Here is a 20,066-nt window from a genome sequence, read left to right on the forward strand (position 1 = left end):
TTCCGCCTGGATAGGTTTGTCGATAGAAAAAATAATGTCATTGCGTGTGGGGTTATAAATTTCTAAAATAGCTCTGTTATTTTTCGCGCAAGTTAAACATTCTTTTATAATACAACTAGAGATTACTTGTTCTGGGATAAAAATTTCACCTTCACGAATATTAATTGGTAATTTTACTAATTTCGAGGTACCTGCCGGTATAATATTTTCGTACAAATTTAAATTACACGAATTATAAATTTGAATAGGGTTGCACGCGTTTGAAGTAACAAATAATTTTCTTTTATAATCGATAGTCTCCCCATTTATCTAAGATCTTCCCATTTATCTAATAAATCCGTACCGATTAAACCGTCAAAATAATTATGGAACTTATATATAAAAAATGTAATGCTATCTTTACTATTAAATTCAGGAAAACTGGGTATTGTTACGGAATACTTATGTCTACTTACAGCGTGTACGTTACTTACTTCGAAAGGATCATATTTTAAAGAAAATTTATTAAAATATTTTTCTACTGCATCTGGACTTATAAAAGATTGATTCGCGCCGGTATCGATAAGCAATTTTAGAGGGGGATTTTTAATCTGAATATAGGGAAGTTGACGTTGAGTTTGGAGATTAAGTTCTATTTTGGTTTGTCTAAAATTTTGAGTTTCTGAAAATCCTCTTCTTTATTAAGGGTTGATGACGAAGGTTCCTCTACAATTTGTTCGCAATTTTGAGATAATTCTTGGGGTGGTTCGCTACTATAATATGGATTTGCGTAATAATAATAGTCGTAATTATAATATTCATTATCGTCATAATAATCATAATAGTCATAGTACTGGTCATAAAGGTCACTGTCGTGGAAATTCATTTCCCTTGTTTTAAAATAATTAGACGGTGGTGGGTTTCCGTGCTTACTCCAATCATGTCCTGGAATATGTCTAGTAGGTGGTAAATTTCTAGGTACAAAAGTACTAACACCGCTCATAGGACGAGGTGCCTGAGAGGTCGAGTTAAATTGTGGGGGTGCATTACGTGGGTTAATTCTAAATGCATTATGGGGATTATAATTTGGGGGTTGTGCTCTAAATATTTGTTGAGTACGTGTTGGGCCTAAGTGTTGTCTATGTAATGTCTGTTGTGGGTTAGTTATAAAATTATTACGAAGTGGATAATTAGCTTGAAAATGTGGCTTAAACTGTGGAATGTGGTTATTAAAATTATTTACCTTAAAAGACTGAGAAGAAAAGTTCTGGGGGTGCTTTGTCCTGTCGGGTTCATTTCGAGCCTGTAAATACATAGTATTTAATTCGTCTTGAACGAATTCTAACGCTTTTTCTATGGTTTCCGGCCTCATACATCGTATGCGTGAGCCTAAGGGGTCCTTTAAACCTCTTAAAAACGCTTGCAAAGTTAATTTCTGATATAAAATTCTTTTAGCTTCTATTGTAGTTCCAATTTCCTCATGCAATGTAATATATGTCATTATTGTACTAAATAAATTTTGGCAACGTTCATAAAATTCCTGAGGGGTATTAGATCCCTGTGTTAAAAGAGAGAGATCATTGTACAACGCAGTTTCATCGCGTTGATCTGAAAAATTATTAATTAGCGACTTACGAATGCCACTCCAGTCTGATGGAATACCACTTGTATTTATTAAGCGTGCCGCTGAGCCTGTTACTTTATTTAAAATACCATTTGCAAGAGCAATACTAACTAAATTATTATCGGGATTATTACTTATAAATTCCTGTACCAATTGATCGCATAAACTAATAAATCTAGGTAAAACATTTGAATTTCCGTCAAATTCGGGCACTAGGCGTAAAGCCTTAAAAATGTTATCTAATTCCGACATTTTAATTTAATTATATTCTATTTAATAAAAAAATTAATTACGTTATAATAATAATTGCTAAACCTATATATCTTAGATTACCGAAAAAGGAAATTTAAGAACCGCGTTTTTATTCGTAATAAACCAAAATTAATATTAAAAAAATTTCCAATTGCCACAAAAGGGAAACGGATAAAAGGAAACTTAAAAATACGGGTAAGCAATCACTAGAAAGATTCTAATGTACTTACTGGGTTAAATCTGTTTTCTCTGGTGCATCAATGTCTGGATACTCCTGCGCCGCCTCGTAGATTCTGGATACTCGTGCTGGTGCTTGAGAGCCACCCGGGTGGTCCGCGGAGACGTTAAATTCGATATTCCCGAATTTTAAGTTACGTTGCTCGCGACCCGGCCCGCGAGTATCCTACCGACTGCGCCAATTATGTACGGTGGCAGCGTAGGATCCAAAAAAAACCGATTTTACTTAAAAATACTTTATTAAAATTAACTTATTGTTACAAAAGGTGAGACTTGCTCAAAGTCGGAGACAAGAATGATTTTATATTCTACATTTAATTCTAATTTTAATTATAACAGCAGGTGTGGGGATTCGAATAACAATTCCAAGATTTAAGAGAATTGTGCAATGTATTAATTGGAAATTAAATTATGGGTAACGTTGTGGGACATATTCTGGGTGGTCCTAGGTCAGCAATTCCTGGGTTGTGTGCTAACGTAACAAACAAACAAACAAACGAACGAACGAACGAACGAACGAACGAACGAACGAACGAACGAACGAACGAACGAACGAACGAACGAACGAACGAACGAACGAACGAACGAACGAACGAACGAACGAACGAACGAACGAACGAACGAACGAACGAACGAACGAACGAACGAACGAACGAACGAACGAACGAACGAACGAACGAACGAACGAACGAACGAACGAACGAACGAACGAACGAACGAACGAACGAACGAACGAACGAACGAACGAACGAACGAACGAACGAACGAACGAACGAACGAACGAACGAACGAACGAACGAACGAACGAACGAACGAACGAACGAACGAACGAACGAACGAACGAACGAACGAACGAACGAACGAACGAACGAACGAACGAACGAACGAACGAACGAACGAACGAACGAACGAACGAACGAACGAACGAACGAACGAACGAACGAACGAACGAACGAACGAACGAACGAACGAACGAACGAACGAACGAACGAACGAACGAACGAACGAACGAACGAACGAACGAACGAACGAACGAACGAACGAACGAACGAACGAACGAACGAACGAACGAACGAACGAACGAACGAACGAACGAACGAACGAACGAACGAACGAACGAACGAACGAACAACAAACAAACAAACAAACAAACAAACAAACAAACAAACAAACAAACAAACAAACAAACAAACAAACAAACAAACAAACAAACAAACAAACAAACAAACAAACAAACAAACTCTTCCGCTTTATTATATTAGTATAGATATAAAGTGTATTTTTTAAATAGTAATATGTCTATTTTAATTCCAAAAAATGTTTTGCCAAATGTAGTTTATTTAGATTACTTGCTAACAATATGAGGTTGGAACCCGTAATTTTTTCTTTATCCCAAATATAGATTTTCACAGCTTTATTGGACACTTTTAACAAATTTTTTTGCTCACTTATTAAGGCACTAACCAAAACTACCTTCAAAATGCATATTCGGACACCGAAGTTCTGCATGAATAAATAAAATTCTTGCATAATGAGAATTCACGCCTGCGATCATATATTATAACTTCGCTTGAAACTTCGCTGTTAGATTTTCATTTATGCCAACTGGACATGGCTGTAAGTTAGGAAATTTTCGATATTTTAATATATTGATGGCTAGCGGTGTTTTATGTAACTGCATTTCATACTCTTATGCTTTTTATATTGTTTTGACAATTGTCAAAAAAAAAGTTTTTCATTTTAGGTTATTTAGGTTAAATTTGAAATGCAAATTGTAACTTTGTAATTAGAATTCATTTATTTATGATTTTGAAATGTAAAACGGCAAATTTTATAATTTAATTTTTTGATCATTCGCCTGCCGAGGGTTCCGTACCAACTTCAGGATTATAGGTCAACGAAAGTATAATTTCTTAAAGTTGACAAACTTGTGTTAAGTGGCTTATGCACTCATTTTGTATGAAATTAAGTACAAATATAAGTTTTTATTTCTACAAAATATTCTTAAATTTTCACTTTTCATACGTTTTCCTTTATTTGTAGTATAAGTCTACTATGTACTTAGTTTTTACTATGGATTCCAGCTTGATGCCTCCACAATCTCAGGATAAATACCCTTATTTATTTTTTTGTCTTTCCGTCGTTGAAGTAGTTAAGGTTTGGAACTCTAATGATGAATTTGAAGCATGTGAAAATGATGAGGATGCAAGTCTGCTTGATATTTTATATTATTGATGACTGATAACACCTCGAAGGCTGTATACTGGTTATAAAAACTAGAAAGATTAACTAAAATTCACATATACTTCCACGATTAAATAAGTAAAATATGAAAATTTTAACAATAAAACACTGTTTATAAAATGTACTTTATTTTAGACAATATTGACTTTTTCTACTAAAAACATTGTCATACTTTCTTACTTGCTATTATTCTACTCATATAAATTTAACATAGAACGTAAAACAAGAAGATGCCGTGAAACTAGAAGTTGCAAGTTCGATTAAAGAGGGAATTACTAGGGCTTTTCCTATACTGATGACCCAATATCTCGAGGGACTGGAGTGTTAGAGATATTAGGTATCCTCATCTTATCCTGCTTCTTTTTAGCCTTTTGCTTGCTTGTTTACTGCTTTTTTTAGCTTCTCGCTAAAACAAATCAATCCTTCTATCCTTATTACTAAGCATAATAACCTAGCTTGTAAAGAATTTTAGTTCGTTATTGTTTTCTTCATCTACATAATTATAAGAAGTGCTACAAATTACAATTATTACAACTTAATAATTATTTTTCTTATATATACTTTTATATATTTTTTTAAATAAATACGAGTAAGTATAGCTTCGGTAACAAAATTATAGAAACTGAATCCACCACCATATGAATGATTGTATCATGATAAAACTTTGCAGTTATACGAAGTTTCGGTGACATTACAATAATATGATATCATCGAGCTGGTCTGCTGATGGAGCCAAGACCTGATTAGTGGAACTTTTAAAAGGTTACAAGTTAACCTCTTGACTTTACATTTTTATAATTTAAAGGTGCTACTACAATTTATACGAGTTATAGTAATTGGTGAAGAAAAGTGTTCTTTTTTAGGTTCTTTAAAATTATATATAATTTAAATTTATTACAAATATGTAAAATATATTTAGTAAATAAATAAATAAAATGTGATGGCACAAGGTTTTCTATGAAGGTTTATAAGTTGTTAACTAAAATAAATAATCATTATCTAATTGTCATATCTTTGAAACTGTATTAATATTACTAAATATGTTGTCACTGCTCCCAAAACCTGAAAATTAATAAGAGTTTCTTAATGTAATGATAAATGTAAACAAATATATTTATATGTTAAAGTATATTAATAGGCTGTCATCATAATAATATTATAAATGTGAATGTAAGTTTGTTTGTTACGCTTCACGAAAAAACTACTCAACCGATTTTGATAAAATTTTCTACACATATTCTTAGAGGTATTAGAAAAGATAAAGAATATTTATTATTAGAAAAAATATACAGGTTTTTCCTTTTGCTATCATATATAAATTAATATAATAATTTTAAGTGAGCGAAACCGCGTTGTGCAAAGTATCATTATAAATGCGATGGTTCTGGGTTCGATACCCACTCGGTGAAATTAATTATTTTCCTTTCCCCGCTCTATTAACCTTTAACTATGGACGTGGTTTTTTTATAACACAAATATGGACGTCGGGTCTGTCAGACCAGTGTATTTATTGGTATAATATTCCGTCTGTTTTTTAAAGGAAGAAGACAATTTTATGTTTTAGTTTACATGAATAGCCTCAAATCAAACAAAATCAATATAAATAAAATCGCTTTTTATTAAACTTTACGCATCACAACGATTTAAGTAACTTAAAGTCACAATTTCAGTCTTTGGCCACATGGGATGACTCTTAAGAAAATAATACTATAAAAAAAGACAGATAATAAAATAAATATTTTTTTAACAAAATATAAAGTCTAATAATTAACGTAAAAATTAAAAAGTAAAGAAAAATAACATCTTATGGTATAAAATAAAAATTTTGACAACACCTCAAGATAAGGTACAATTGAACATCGATACACAATGGCTTTCAACATTGTTGGCTAACAGGACGATTGCAGTCAACATAAGTATGTGTTGTCTTTCTATATATCTTATGGGGGCAAAGTATACATGTTTTTCAAGAACCCAAAACTATTTTTTTAGCTTCATGTTCAATAAATGATAGATCAGATCGCGAAACGCGAGTCAAAGTCATTCTCAATTCTTAGAGTAGTTTAGTATACGAAACGCGTCTTTTTATTTGATAAAGTGCTATTTTCTTTATAAAATGACGTCGTCCAATTCTTTTGTTTGATGTTGATTATAAAGTACTGATATATTTGACCCTGACGTGCTTAGTCAATCATTTTTTTCCATTTTATCATAAAAACTATAAAAATTTAGTCTTTTTTACGTAAATAATATTTATATTACTAAAATATATAACAAATAATGCAAAATAATATATGATATATAACAATAAAAACATTTGAATACAAATAATACAATTAAAATATTAAAGTATATTTTGTAATATTATAAAAATATATGGGGTTTTGAAATCATTATGTATGGAAAACATGGACGTCGGGTCTGACAGACCCAGGTCCCGTTTAGAAAGTTAAATACTCACGTGTTTTGAACCCAGAGACACAACCATTGCTATCTACATTCATTTTGTCATTAATACGAAAGGTACTGAGCGACTCAGTGGCGGAGGTCACCGAGAAGTGGCCGATTTGTAGAATTCGTAGACCTATATGGGTCTGTGAGACCCGACGTCCATACTTAAAGGTTAACAAGACAAAGCGCGGTGTTGAGTTCCGCAATACGAAATTTCTCCGAATTTAGTTGGTGCGTGTTTATCCTGCTATATGCGAGATACACGGCGTAGCTAAAAAACTATATACATACAATTATATTCACTTTTCGATATAAAAAAATTCTACGGATACCCTTACCGAAGCAATCAAAGGTCTGTCCAAAGTGCACATTCCCATGGGCGAGTAGCTGACCGTCTGTAGCATCAGTTGCCGTGAAAACAGTTCGAGACGTGAAGGCAGCATGCCAGTGGAGGGCGTCGAAGTCATGAGACGACACACTAGTTCCTCAGTGCGTTTACCCTTGAAGAAAACAGATTGAAACTTTGTAAATTAAACTTAAATGAATTTTGAATTGAATAAAACTGCTAATTTTTTTATGCTGTATCCCGCACATAGCAGGGAACCTGGGAACCTAGTGTTAAGACATTCTGTTACCCATTTTACATATATAACATATTACTGACATTCATATTTTTTCGCTCTGGCACTAAGACAAAAGCCCGGCGTTGAATTCCGCAACTCAACATGCAATGCCTCGAAAAATTGGTGGAAAGTTGGAAACTGAATAGGTTCCCTCTGCCTACCACGCTATAAGCGGGATACTGTTTTCTATCTATATATATAAAATCGAAAGGTCACTCACTCAATTTCAAAGGTCAATCTCAAATTTTGCGTATGAGTTATTTATAGGACGTAGGTGCTCGCTAAGACGGGAATTTGCAATATTCGACTTCTAAGGGGTTGTTTTTGGGGTTGAAAGTTTGTATGAAACTTCGTTACTACAAATTCTAGGAGAGTCAAATTTTACATGGACGTCACTTATAGGACTCGTGGAGACAGAAATTAATAATAACATCGTACACGCAGGCGACGCCGCGGGCGGGCTGCTAGTTTTATATAAAACCAAAACAAATACTTACCTCAGTTATAGTATAATGGCAGGGCTCTACAACGACGAACATCCGAATAATATGAGTGGCGCACCATAGAAATTGTAGTACTAAAAAGTGTATTCTATGCGTCGACACAACTGTAACAGAAATAGAAATAGAAATAGAATGAAATAACCCTTGGATAGTAAAATCGATGTTGTTTGAAGAGCTCTTAGAAATATTTGTAGTGGTTTTGTAAATATGTGGAGGAAAATGGGGAATGTTTGGTATAATTTTGATATTTTTAAGGCAGATTACGTTATGGTTGTCAATTTGGTTCCCATTCGAAGGAATGGTATTTTATCAATTTTTTGTTTTAGCAATAAGGCAAAATGTGTTGAGAACTGTGTGGCGTTAAGTTCCGCTATCAACACACAAGTTCTTTAAAAATTCAGCGGAAAGTAGGAAACGGAAGTGTCTTAATGAGAACAGTATCTTAGTTCTAGGTTCCCATGTTCTGCGTGAAAATTAGGCTTCGGGCTATTCTAACTCGCTAGCTATTAAAGTAAATGTAAAGACAAAAAAAGTTGAAATTTACCTAAACAATTTTGACTAAATTTGTAAGTAAGTCTAGATATATACTTTCAGGAATACCTAAGCTATATAATATGCATAAGACACACGGTGCTCATCTAGGGAATACGCTGTCTGGCTCACAGCAATTCCTTTTACTCCATGTCCTGAATACGAGAGTGTTTGGATTGAATTTGTTGGTAATTTGTTAGTATTTTACATATCTCGTACTTACACTATTTATCTCATATTAGTCAAAAATGAGCCATTTTTATTTTTCTAGTCTGCTATGATAAAAACACGGCGTTAGGTTCCGCGATTCAATACGCCATATCTTTATGTAATGCACGATTGCCTAAAAGAGTAAGCTATTTAATTGTTTCTCTAGTTAGTTGTCTTCATAAGAAATTAATCTACTCGGTAATTCTCCGATTTACCCATTTATAAGGATACTAATCTTTCTTATTATATCTTTTACCCCTAAAATGTATATTTTGTATTATTATTTATGACCAGTTGTGGAGCATCTACGCTCCTTTTACGGGAGCAGCATATAGGGAAAATTTGCAAATAATTATGTAAAATAAAAGACTAAAGTAACAATGTAAGATTAATAAAATAATATGAAGAATAGCGCCCTCTTGTGAACTATTATAAATTTATACGGAACCACTTCACTAGAGGTCTCTATTAGGAACGCTATGTTCAAAACAACGGTTACTTAAAATGGCATTTTAGTTTCATGTATGACAGATAGGTGACGCTTTTATTTAATACATTTTTTTCTTCACGATGTATCACGCAGCTAATTTTCAAGATATTGCACGTTGAATGCTCCAACTCTACGCGTCGCCTTGTCTTGTTACCAGAGAGAGGAAATTAAAATATTAATTTCCCGAGCAGACCTGTTCTGGATTTGATCCTCAGAAAGGGCTTACAGTCAAATGCTGTGCCATTACGACCTTAATCCTCTGCCTCAAGGGCTTTTTTAATAAAATGTATTTTATTATACTCTAATTCCAGCATACAATAGAATGTACACTAGACGTAGATAATCTAGTATTAAGATACTTCGTTAGGTTTTAGTAAGTGGCGTTAATTTCCGCCGCGGAACTTAACGCCATACTTGTCTTTTATACGCGGGAAACGAAAATTATTTAAACTTATTACATTTCTAAAGGGATAAAATCTATTAACACGACGTTGTCACAATAAAACTATTAAATTTAATAAATGAGGCCAGTCGAGCCGCGGGGGCACAAATGTTTGACTGTAAAGACGATTGGTTGTGGATTCGATCACCTTTCGAGGAAATGAAATATTTATTTAAATTTACACGTTTATTTTTTGCTCTGGTGTCGAGGCAAAGCGTGGCGTCAGGTTCCGCCACTCCACACGCAATGCCTCCTCGAATTTGGCGAAAAATGGGGAACGAAGTGTCTAAGCGCTAGGTTTCCTCTGTCTACCCTGCTGTGTGCGGGATACAGCGTGAAATTGATAAAAAAAAAATAAACTTCACTCACTAATTTCCATAATAAGGAAGTACGGGGTAACAATCAAATGCAACAACGTAGATATCAGTATCACTATAAGAGGGAGGCCGTAACTGTTGTCGATGCGATGTACCACGTTGCATAGGGCTCCGTGGAGGCAGGCGAGACGACGGATCGCTTCACATGGTGGTACCACCAGCTTTGGTTCCCCGCTGACTGAAAATTATGTTAATAAGATAAGTGGACCATTGTTCGCTATGGTGACACGAAAAAGCTTTGTTTCGCGATTCGGGCGAGTGAAGATCGAAATGTTTCAACACTAAGTTAATTGTTAAACCTGCGCTAATCATGTTTGTTTGTGTTTACGGGTTCGATTCCCACTGATTACAATTTAAAAAAAAAAAACTTTTCAGACGTTTTTTGTTTTACGTTGAGTAGTCGTACACTTTAACAACAACGCACAGACGCAATTACATACAGATTATTGTATTATACAGACGAATTATTGTATTTAGATATACCTATGTTTTCCATATATATATATATATATATATATATATATATATATATATATATATATATATAGGTTAGGAAATTTAGGGGACCACCAAAAGCTCAAAATTTTCAAAAAAAAAAAAAATCTGGCAAAGATTTTCCATTGTACATTGGTTGGAAGTTAATGGTCTTACCTGCATTTCGTATAATAACTGCATGTTCCTTCCCTGGCAACGTGTCCACCAGCAGGCTGACGTTAGTCGCGCATCGACGAGACTCCGCTGCCACTCTTATAGCGAATATGTTCAGGGGAGTCGGATCTTTTATTTTCTCAACTATAACATATATTTTATTAATATTTAAAATAAAATAATAATATTGATCGATTAAAAATTGTTTTGACTGACTAAGTCTAAGCTAAGTTTAAATATTTTATTTCTTTCTTTTTTTTCTCTTGCACAACTGGATCTAAGGCTAGAAACTAATTTAAAGACCTAGCGTTGTCCGTTTCCTGTTAATTTTGGATTTTAATTGATAAGAGATGATGAGATAAATTTTAGGTATTCCGTGTTGATGACCGTTTCATTAATTCCGCACAGAACTTTGGGCAGCATGAGCTCGTTGTGGCACCGGGGCATAAGCTTGTGACAACAACCGCGATGGTTGTGGATTTGATTTTCACTCGGGGAAATTAAATATGGAATCTTTTCATCTCCTTACTTTGGTAACGAGAAAAATAGCGGCGTAGAGTTCCACCGCTCAACATGTAATGGCTCGAGAATTTATCGGAAAGTGGGCACCGAAGTGTATTTTTTTTTTATGGAAAAAGGACAAGGCAAACGAGCGTTCGGGTCACCTGATGATGATCATCGCCGCCCATGACCCCGTGCAGCACCAGAGGAGCTACAGGTGTGTTACCGGCCTTTGAGGTGGAGATAGACGCTTCAATGGGAACGGAGTATCTTAACAATAGGTTCCCAGGTTCCCTTTACCTATTCCTCTGAGTGCCGTCTAGAAGACTACCATCGCTCATCAAATATATAGACAAAGTTTACCTGGTACGGATATATGCTTAGCAGTGAGTGTAAGCGCGTTGTTCACAGCTTGAAACCTGGCGCGAACTGATAAAGCGGTAAATGCGAATTGTAGTTCCAATATCATCACAACATACCACAGGAGGTAGAAGCCGACATAATTTGTCACTATGTCCCCTGAAATAGGGAGAGATGATCATAATTGTTAAAGAGGATTTTACTTTTATTTGATTCTCGCTGTGTCTCGCATATGCTGTCATATGCTTCTTGAAGTGTCTCGCATATATATACATATAAAAGTAGAGAAACTTCTCTGACTAGCAAAACTGGTATAAATTTTCAAGAAAAAAAAACATACTTTTACTTACATTGCCTCTCAACCTTTTTAGCCTGTAAAGCGTAGAAGCAAAAGTCATCAGCTATCAACACTGTAAAGAAAATTAGTATAGCCACTAATATGGCGCATAGCTTCCTCTCAGTGACCAAAGAATAATGTGCTCCAATACTCGTGTCCACCTGAAAATAAATCTTTAGTGTTTATTTCAGGTTTTACTCACTATCACTCTACTCTCCTTAACAGTTTCACGCTGTATCTCGCATAAAGCAGGCAGAGGGAACATAGTCTTAAGAGACTCCGTTTCCTACTTTTTATCGAATTTTCGAGGCATCGTGTGAGCGACTGAAGTCAAGGTCGCGTTTTTGTTTAGGTACCAGAACGAAGAAATGAAAATATCAATAAATAATAATTGATTTCTCCAAGTGGGAATCGAACCCGCAACCATATATGACCACGGTCTCATTCTCCTTTTATGTCCATTTTTGAGATATTCCGTAAATAGCCTAGAAGACCAAAGGGAAAATAAAAATACTGGTGGTTGAGAAGAAAAATATCGGCATTTTCTTGCTAATACTCGTATGGTGTTTTTGGTAACATTTTCCAAGTGGTCTACTTTTATGTAAAAATTCAAATCGTGGCTTCAAAAGTAAAAATATTTAGTATTTCGAAATTTATCGAAGTTAAAATAATGAAGCTTTTATAATATTTTTTAAGTCAAGCATTTTTTTAGAGGATTTCAAGAATTATTGTCGTTTCTTACCGATGCAATACTTTCCATGAATTTGAGCATATTCCTCATTCTCTTTGGAGCACCATACACACCAGCCCCCGCAGTCACGACAACCACCAACACGTCACAAGTCGACACAAATTGCGACATAGTTGAAGACATTCTTACTGACAGTTCCACGCCCGCGTTGATTTCTGCTACCAGACCAAAAACTGTGCATATCACTGAAAAAAAATACGAAGAATTTTTAATGAATTTTGAATTATTAATTAGAGAGTAAAAGAATTTAAATTTGTGTAAACAACTATAGCAATTTCATGACTGAAGTCAATGGAAACAAAACTTAATAAAGTTGATAAACTTATATTTGCACTAATTTTTTATGAAATTAATTGCAAATATAAGTTTTTCTATAATATATTTTTGAATTTTCATTTTCATTTTCATTTCATAGTTGTAGGTCCACGGGAAGTACTCCAGTTCAAATTTGTAATATAGAAAGAATAAAATATTTTGGATTGTTCAAATTATATTGAGAAATTTATAGGAAAGATGATAATGCTTGAGGATTTCACTATATATTATGCTTAGACATATGTAAGAATAGGACGATATCGTCATTTGAATTACCTAATATAGTAACAAGAATATAGCTGTATATGCACATAGCATTCGATATGCCGACGGTGAAACCATTCCCTTTGGACTCGAAGCGTAGTGGTGCAAGTCCAAAAAAACTTGATATCTGTCAAAAAATAATCAAAGCTTATAAGGAGATAAATCTGTCTTATAAACAACGTCAACATAAAAGCCAATTTTGTTAGTCTTATATCTATTATTTTTACAAAGAAAACTTTAATATATTGTCTATATAAGTTAATAACTATATAAATCTAAAGAAAACCTAAACATACTATTCTTATAGATAATAAAATTATAATAGCAACCTTAAAAAAACGACAATATTAACGTGACATTATAAAAAGTAAAACGTATGACAAGTCTGACAAATATTTGTTGTAGGCATAAAAACATTGTCGTTCGCGATGCCTTCTTGTCATTTTACTTGGCAGGTATTGTTGCTATTAAAAAATATTATGATAGGAAACTACCTTACCGGCCTATCTTTGATTTCATGTCTTTTATGTTTCTTTTTACCGACTTCTGTAAAAGGAGGAGGTTATCAAAATGGGGGACGGAGTATCTTAACATAGGTTCCCTCTGCCTACCCGGGTATAAATAGAATATAGCCTCTTCTGTAAATAACTAGTCCACATTTAATAACTTAATTTATGTAATTCTATTTACTTTTTATATTTTCAAGTGAAATTAAGAATCTCTTATAAACCTTAAGTATAAAAGCATGAGCTCCTCCAACAACGCAGTGCATGACTCGCTCATCTGAAGTGGAATCCTCCGTCTGTACGGGGGCAGCATCGCCGTCTACTTTACCAGATTCAGCACCTGGAAATATAAACAAATAAATGTCAAGATACTCCACTACTCGCCCGAATTTGATGAGTAGCATAATAGGTAAGGTATTGATGATGACGCTTCTAGTCCTCATCATCTAAGATGATATAGTGGCGATAGAACTCTCCACCAGAATATTATTCAGTTCCTTCTACTTCTGGCCTTTTCCGTCCAATTTATGATACCTAGAGTTTTAGGTCTCTTCGTCCATGGTCCTTGGTCTTTCTGTCCACATGGCTTACTGTATAGCAAACCTTTAGGTTACTTTGTTCTGGTATCACCTATTCTCTCCACATGTCTTACAAATCGTAGACGTCGGACTTTGATAGTTTTGAATATTACTTGCTATGCTTCTTCTTGAAAATGCTTTTCAGAATCTTTTAGTTCTCATAAACAACCTTAATTGTAAAGAATTTTAATCGTAAAAAAAGATTCTGTGAGCGATGAAATTGCGTTTTTTTCAATAGGTAAAGAAATTCATAATAAGATTAAGAAAAAAGAAACAAAGAAAATTATGGACGATCAGTCTGTGCATTACTCATTAAACAATGCTGCCTTTTGCTTTGACAGAGGGCGAAAATGAAAATATTTCAAATTTAAAGTTTCTAAATGGGAATCGAATCCACATCTATTGCATTACTTAATATAGTAACAAGAGTTTGTAAATCATATTCTACTACGTTCCATTGAGTAGAATTCCCGATAATAATAAAAGTAACGTAAACACTTCTGTATAATAAAAACTCATTAAGTTCTTATCTAACATTTTATAACTAATAGAAAGTTTTAATTGCGTCGTTGAGATCCACGCGTGCTGTCGATGTAGGACACTTTGTGAAGTAAATAACGATATGTTTATGATTGAAAGTAAATTATTTTATTATCTAGTTTTTTGTGAGCTTGCTTGGAGCTAAAAAAAAAATTAAAAATTAAATAAGCCTCACGCAGTATCCCGCACATAGCAGGGTAGGTAGAGGGAACCTAATGTTAAGAAACTCCTTTACCCACTTTGTGGTTAGTGGCAGAACTTAACGCCGCGCTTTGCCTCGACACCAGAGCAAAGAAATGGAAATATAAACGTAATTAAATATTTCACTTCTTCGAGTCGGGGTCGAATCCACAACCGTCGCTTACAGACACAACCTTGTGTGTATTGGAAATCCTTATGTAGATTGTAGTTTAGAGTACACGCAAACGAAGCTGTAGGCTGCAGCTAGTTCAAAGAAAGCACTAGCTAGTTCAAAGTAAAAAATAATTATTTGTATTTAAAGAAAAAATATAGTAATTGTTTCAAAAAAAAAAAATATTATAATATATTATATACAAGTTTTATTACTCACGTTACCTCGCGTTAACGGTCTCTATAATAAAAGTATAAATGAAAAGCTTAAATATAAAAGATAGCAGTGACAGTGACAAAGTATGAAAACAACAATAGATCGTCGATTCTGTACATTTAATAAATCGATTTGATCGCCGTAAACAAGGCTTAATTCTTTTTTGATGGTAGACACGCCTTTTTGCTTAGGAAAATTAGGGAAAGAAGTGAGAAATTTTAGTTTTTAAGTTAGTTTAGTTTTAGTTACAAAATTTAGGTCAGGTCAAATGAGGCAAAAAAAAATTTTAGACAATTTATAGTTTGAAAAAATATCCTTTAAATGTAGCAATACCCTTTTTGGAGACCGTCCAACCGCTGTAGCCAACAAGTCATATATTCTTATCGAATGAGCTGTTCCGCGCTTCTTCTTATTACCAAAGGCCAGAACTGATGCTGGAGAAAATAAGTAAGAATGCAGCTAAGCCATGATGACGGTCACAAGGTCAAATTGTAATTTGCCTCAAAACTTAGAAGTTTCAAAAAATATTATTTAAAAAGTACCTTCGAAATTGCGAGAGGATTTCTCCATTTTAAATAATAGAATGCTGAAGATACGAGTATTTCTTCCTACAGTCTCTTCCTAACTATATCTATTTGTCACTGTATTTTAACTATAGTCATTTTACACCTGTCAAATCGACGTATGTAATTTTCACGAATATAAATGATACAATTTTATATTTAATCTTTTACCTTTGTATAATTTTCTTTTGATGAATAGAATGTCAGTAAGTCCACACCTAGCATGATAGATTATAATCAATTTCAAAATGGCGTATATAGTTTTAATGATTTGTGGCTTTTGGTACATGGAGTACATTAAAACATAATATTAAAAAAGTATTAGTGAATCCTTGGGGGAGCAGCAGTAGGCAGCCAAAGATGGATTTAGATTTTATCTTTATAAATATAAGGTAAAATAGTCGCGAAAACGGTAACTAAGTTCTACCATCTCAATTCTTCAGCTAAAACTAGCTAAGTCGTCTGGCAACAGTGGCAGCAATAATTTAAGGATTAATATTTCTTAAAAAAAATCTTAAAAATTCTTGGCATTTCTATTTTTATATAAAAATCATCAACTAGAGAGGTATGTCCAATATATCGAAAAATAGTTTTTTTTTAATATAACAACAGATCTAAAAAAATTTGTAAAGAAAAGTATCTCTGTATATAGTGACGTATTTAACTTATTATTTTTAAGAAAAAATGAAAATTCCTCCTATTTCCACCAAATTTGCGTTATTTTCATCGATTACAAAAACACTTTTTTAGTTTAATTCAAGTAAAAACAGCTTACCTGGTCGAATAACATTCAATCCATAATAAGTTAATCTATAGTAATTCATATTAATTTCTTATTCCGTCCGCATTTCAACGATATTCAAACCAAAATGAACATAAATTTGATAAAAGCTGTAATAAATAAACTTTCGAAGCTTTTTCAGGTGAAAGCCCGAAATAACTCTATTTTAATAAAATTATAAATCCATTAGTAATTTCTAATGTGTTTTTCTTCATCAAAATTGAGGAATTATATATAATTTTAACTTTTTGGACTTATTGAATAGAGGTTTAAGTGAAAATAACTGAAAAATAATTAGTTAAGCGTGTTGTAAATGTGGCAAATCAACACATTATAAACACGTTGGTTACGTGTATAAAAGCTTTAAATAAACATCTATGCATGTTGCATTATTATTGAACGGTACTGGCACGGGGATGCCTTTGTAAACGCGACGGTTCTATTCTCTCCCGGGGTAGTTAAATATTCGGGGAACAGAAGGTAGAAGACAGAGGGACTTGCTTTAACTCTATGTTTTCTCTACCTACCCTGCTATTTGCGGGATATATGCCAGAGAGAATGGAGCGCCAAAGGTTCTTTCACCTACTTTACTGTCATTCCTCTTCCACCTCATGCTTCTTGAGCATCATCAACTGAGGTACTCACCCTGCCTCTCTTATTGCTAATGAATGCTTTTACAAACAAATCTTTTTTGTCACTTTTCTCTCATTACACTTATTCTCACCACGTGCCGAAGCCACCAGACAACTTTCTTTACATAATGTTTTCGCACTATATTTTATATTTTTTAATATTTTTTTACTCCTTTATAGACAAATATTTACTAAAACTGAATTTAAACTTAGAACTATCGCATGGAGATTTCACATCACGTGATAATTGTGTCACTAAAAGTAGATGAAAAATATTAAAATTCTCTACGAGTTTGGAGCAAGGCGTGCCGCTAGTAAACAAATTTAGTTGATTAGTGTAGTCGAAATTAAAGACAAACAAAGCCGTAGGCTAAAACTAGCTCCAAAAATAAATATGATCGAATTCTATAAACACACATTGTGGAATTCATCGAAATACATAAATTGAATCGATATTCTTGATGCGAATATTGTTTAATTTAGTTAGTGGTTATACGTTATTTTCGTTCGCACGAGATATTTCTATTTTATTGTTTGATCATTCTAAAATTGTGTATAATCTATATAATAAATATAAGACTAGACAGTAGGGTGGTCGATTTTCAATTTTTTTAATAAATACGTGGGGGGGGGGGTCTTAAAAGTTGAGTTATTGCAACTTTATTACATAAAAAATATTTAAAAAAATACCTATTCGATATATCTTTTGGCCCTCTACCGATCTCGAAAACATAGGTATTTTTTGCCTAAATCACCAAAATATCAAATCACTTTAAAATGTCACGTGTACGTAGAATACAATCAATCAACTTCAACGACATCCTTCATTTAGTGATTTTTGACACATTGTCATAACTAATTTTCCCACTAAGTTAGTTTTTCTTGTAATATTATTTACGATCTTGTAACACGGAAGTAATGTCAACTGTCCTATACTTGAAGCACCTGCAGAATTGCCTCCATGTGAGGCATGAGCTACTGCTAAAAACCTTAGGAAAACAGCCAGCAGAACGTGAAATTTTCACCATTGTAGGTACTCCGTGACATACAGGAAATATGGATTTCAGGTTCTATTCCAATTGTGAGTCCAAAATACATTAAATGGCTTATGAAAAGACATTATGACGAATATTTGGCGCTCAAAATTTAAATTCAGACACTTAAAAATATTTAATTGAACACGTGTTTCGTGGTTTTTTAGAATACACCCTCTAAATTGAAAATAAATAAAAATAAAAAAATTTCTTTCAAATTATTTTTACTATAAAACATATACATACCCATTTCCGAAGCCAATTAAAATTGTCCATATAAAATACCCATTTTTAAAAACAACACGTAATTGACGATCGTAAGTGCCAAGGCAACAAAAATGACGGTGCTATCTCTGGCACGCGGGAGACGAACTAACTGTGTGGAACCTCCCACCGGAACGTGTCAGGGCAATGTTTGTATAGAAAATAATGAATTTGTAAAAAATATAATGTTATATTAAATTTGACATGACGTTTGTTGGCCCCATGTCCAAATCACTCGTAAGATTATTTTTTTTAACTTCACACTGTATCCTGCACACAGCAGGGTAGGCAGAGGGAACCTAGTGTTAAGACACTCCGTGCCCCACTTTCTGTCGATTTTTAGAGGCATTGCGTGTTGAGTGGCAGAACTCAACGCCGCGCTTTACCTAGACACCAGAGCAAAGAAATGGAAATATAAACGTAAATAAATATTTCACTTCCTCGAGTGGGAATCCAACCCATAACCGTCGCATTACAGTTACACCCGTTGCGCCACGGAGGCCTCGAAAGATTAATTGATAAAGAAAAAAGAAATTTGAGGCCAGTAGTGGTACAGTGGGACGAGGATGTGTAAACAGATAGTGGGTTCGATTTTCCCTCAAGAATATGAATTATTTAATATTTTCTTTATTTCGAGGCAAAAGTGTGGTTGGGTTAAGTACCGCCACTCAAAAGGCAATGCCTTATGAATTCGGTATATAGTGTGGAGTGGACTATCTTAACAGAGGATTTCCTTGTCTTGTCTTGATTAACCTTCTAGCACGCCTCTCAGTTGGCTCCAAAGCCTGTAATTGGTACTTGGCAGAGTCATCCCATAAGTGAGTCTAGTACTCCATACACGGTCTTACTGGTGCTTTATACTCGTATAGTGTGAGAAGATGATGACGAAGGTGTAAGGTACTATTTCACCTTGGAGAGGATGTCAAGTCTCTTAACAGCTAATTGAGCTCCGGATTCAATATAAAAACTCAATGTCACAATTTGTCTTCCAATTATCAATCAACACAGAGAGATGAACAAAGAAATACCTGAATGAGTATCGAACTAACAACCATCGCGTTTAGGGTCCAGCTCTGTCCCACAGCACCATAACGCCCGTTTATAACTTTACTAGTGTACCCGAACGCGGCTACGCCCGCTTGAACTATACGAATATTTATTAAATATATTTATGAAATTATTTTCAGTTTTCAATAGAGAGATGCGTTAAGCAAGCTCATTCTGGGTGACGTTTTCTAACAACAAACTTTGCAATTCGTTGCTCAGCAACGACGGTTGGTATTAACATGGCGGAATAAATTACATGTCAAATTAATAAGTATTTTAATATATTGGTATATATCGAACATATTACAAATATGAGAAAAAAAAGTATCCTATGTTCATCCCGAGACCCTCAAGTATCTCCATATGAGTATTTTATCACAATTAAATTAGCGGTTTGGGCCTGATTGCGTAAAA

At 33.9% G+C, this 20,066-nt stretch overlaps 1 protein-coding gene across 1 annotated transcript; it reads right to left on the bottom strand.

Moving 5' to 3' along the window:
* Positions 1-4,447: 4,447 nt before the first annotated feature.
* On the bottom strand, positions 4,448-18,713 carry LOC146540301 (gustatory receptor for sugar taste 43a-like). Its single transcript, XM_085201217.1, has 11 exons — positions 18,588-18,713; positions 13,870-13,985; positions 13,152-13,266; positions 12,552-12,745; positions 11,823-11,970; positions 11,476-11,631; positions 10,615-10,755; positions 9,956-10,141; positions 7,908-8,017; positions 7,126-7,287; positions 4,448-5,398 (listed from the first exon to the last, which is right to left on the bottom strand). The coding sequence occupies exons 1-11, from the start codon at positions 18,589-18,591 to the stop codon at positions 5,336-5,338; spliced, it is 1,395 nt and encodes a 464-aa protein (XP_085057343.1). The 5' UTR covers positions 18,592-18,713; the 3' UTR covers positions 4,448-5,335.
* Between the last annotated feature and the right edge of the window lie 1,353 nt (positions 18,714-20,066).

The sequence above is a fragment of the Heliconius melpomene genome, chromosome 2, assembly GCF_056956725.1.
Source record: "Heliconius melpomene rosina isolate 202511_hmr_F chromosome 2, ASM5695672v1, whole genome shotgun sequence".
Classification (NCBI taxonomy): domain Eukaryota; kingdom Metazoa; phylum Arthropoda; class Insecta; order Lepidoptera; family Nymphalidae; genus Heliconius; species Heliconius melpomene.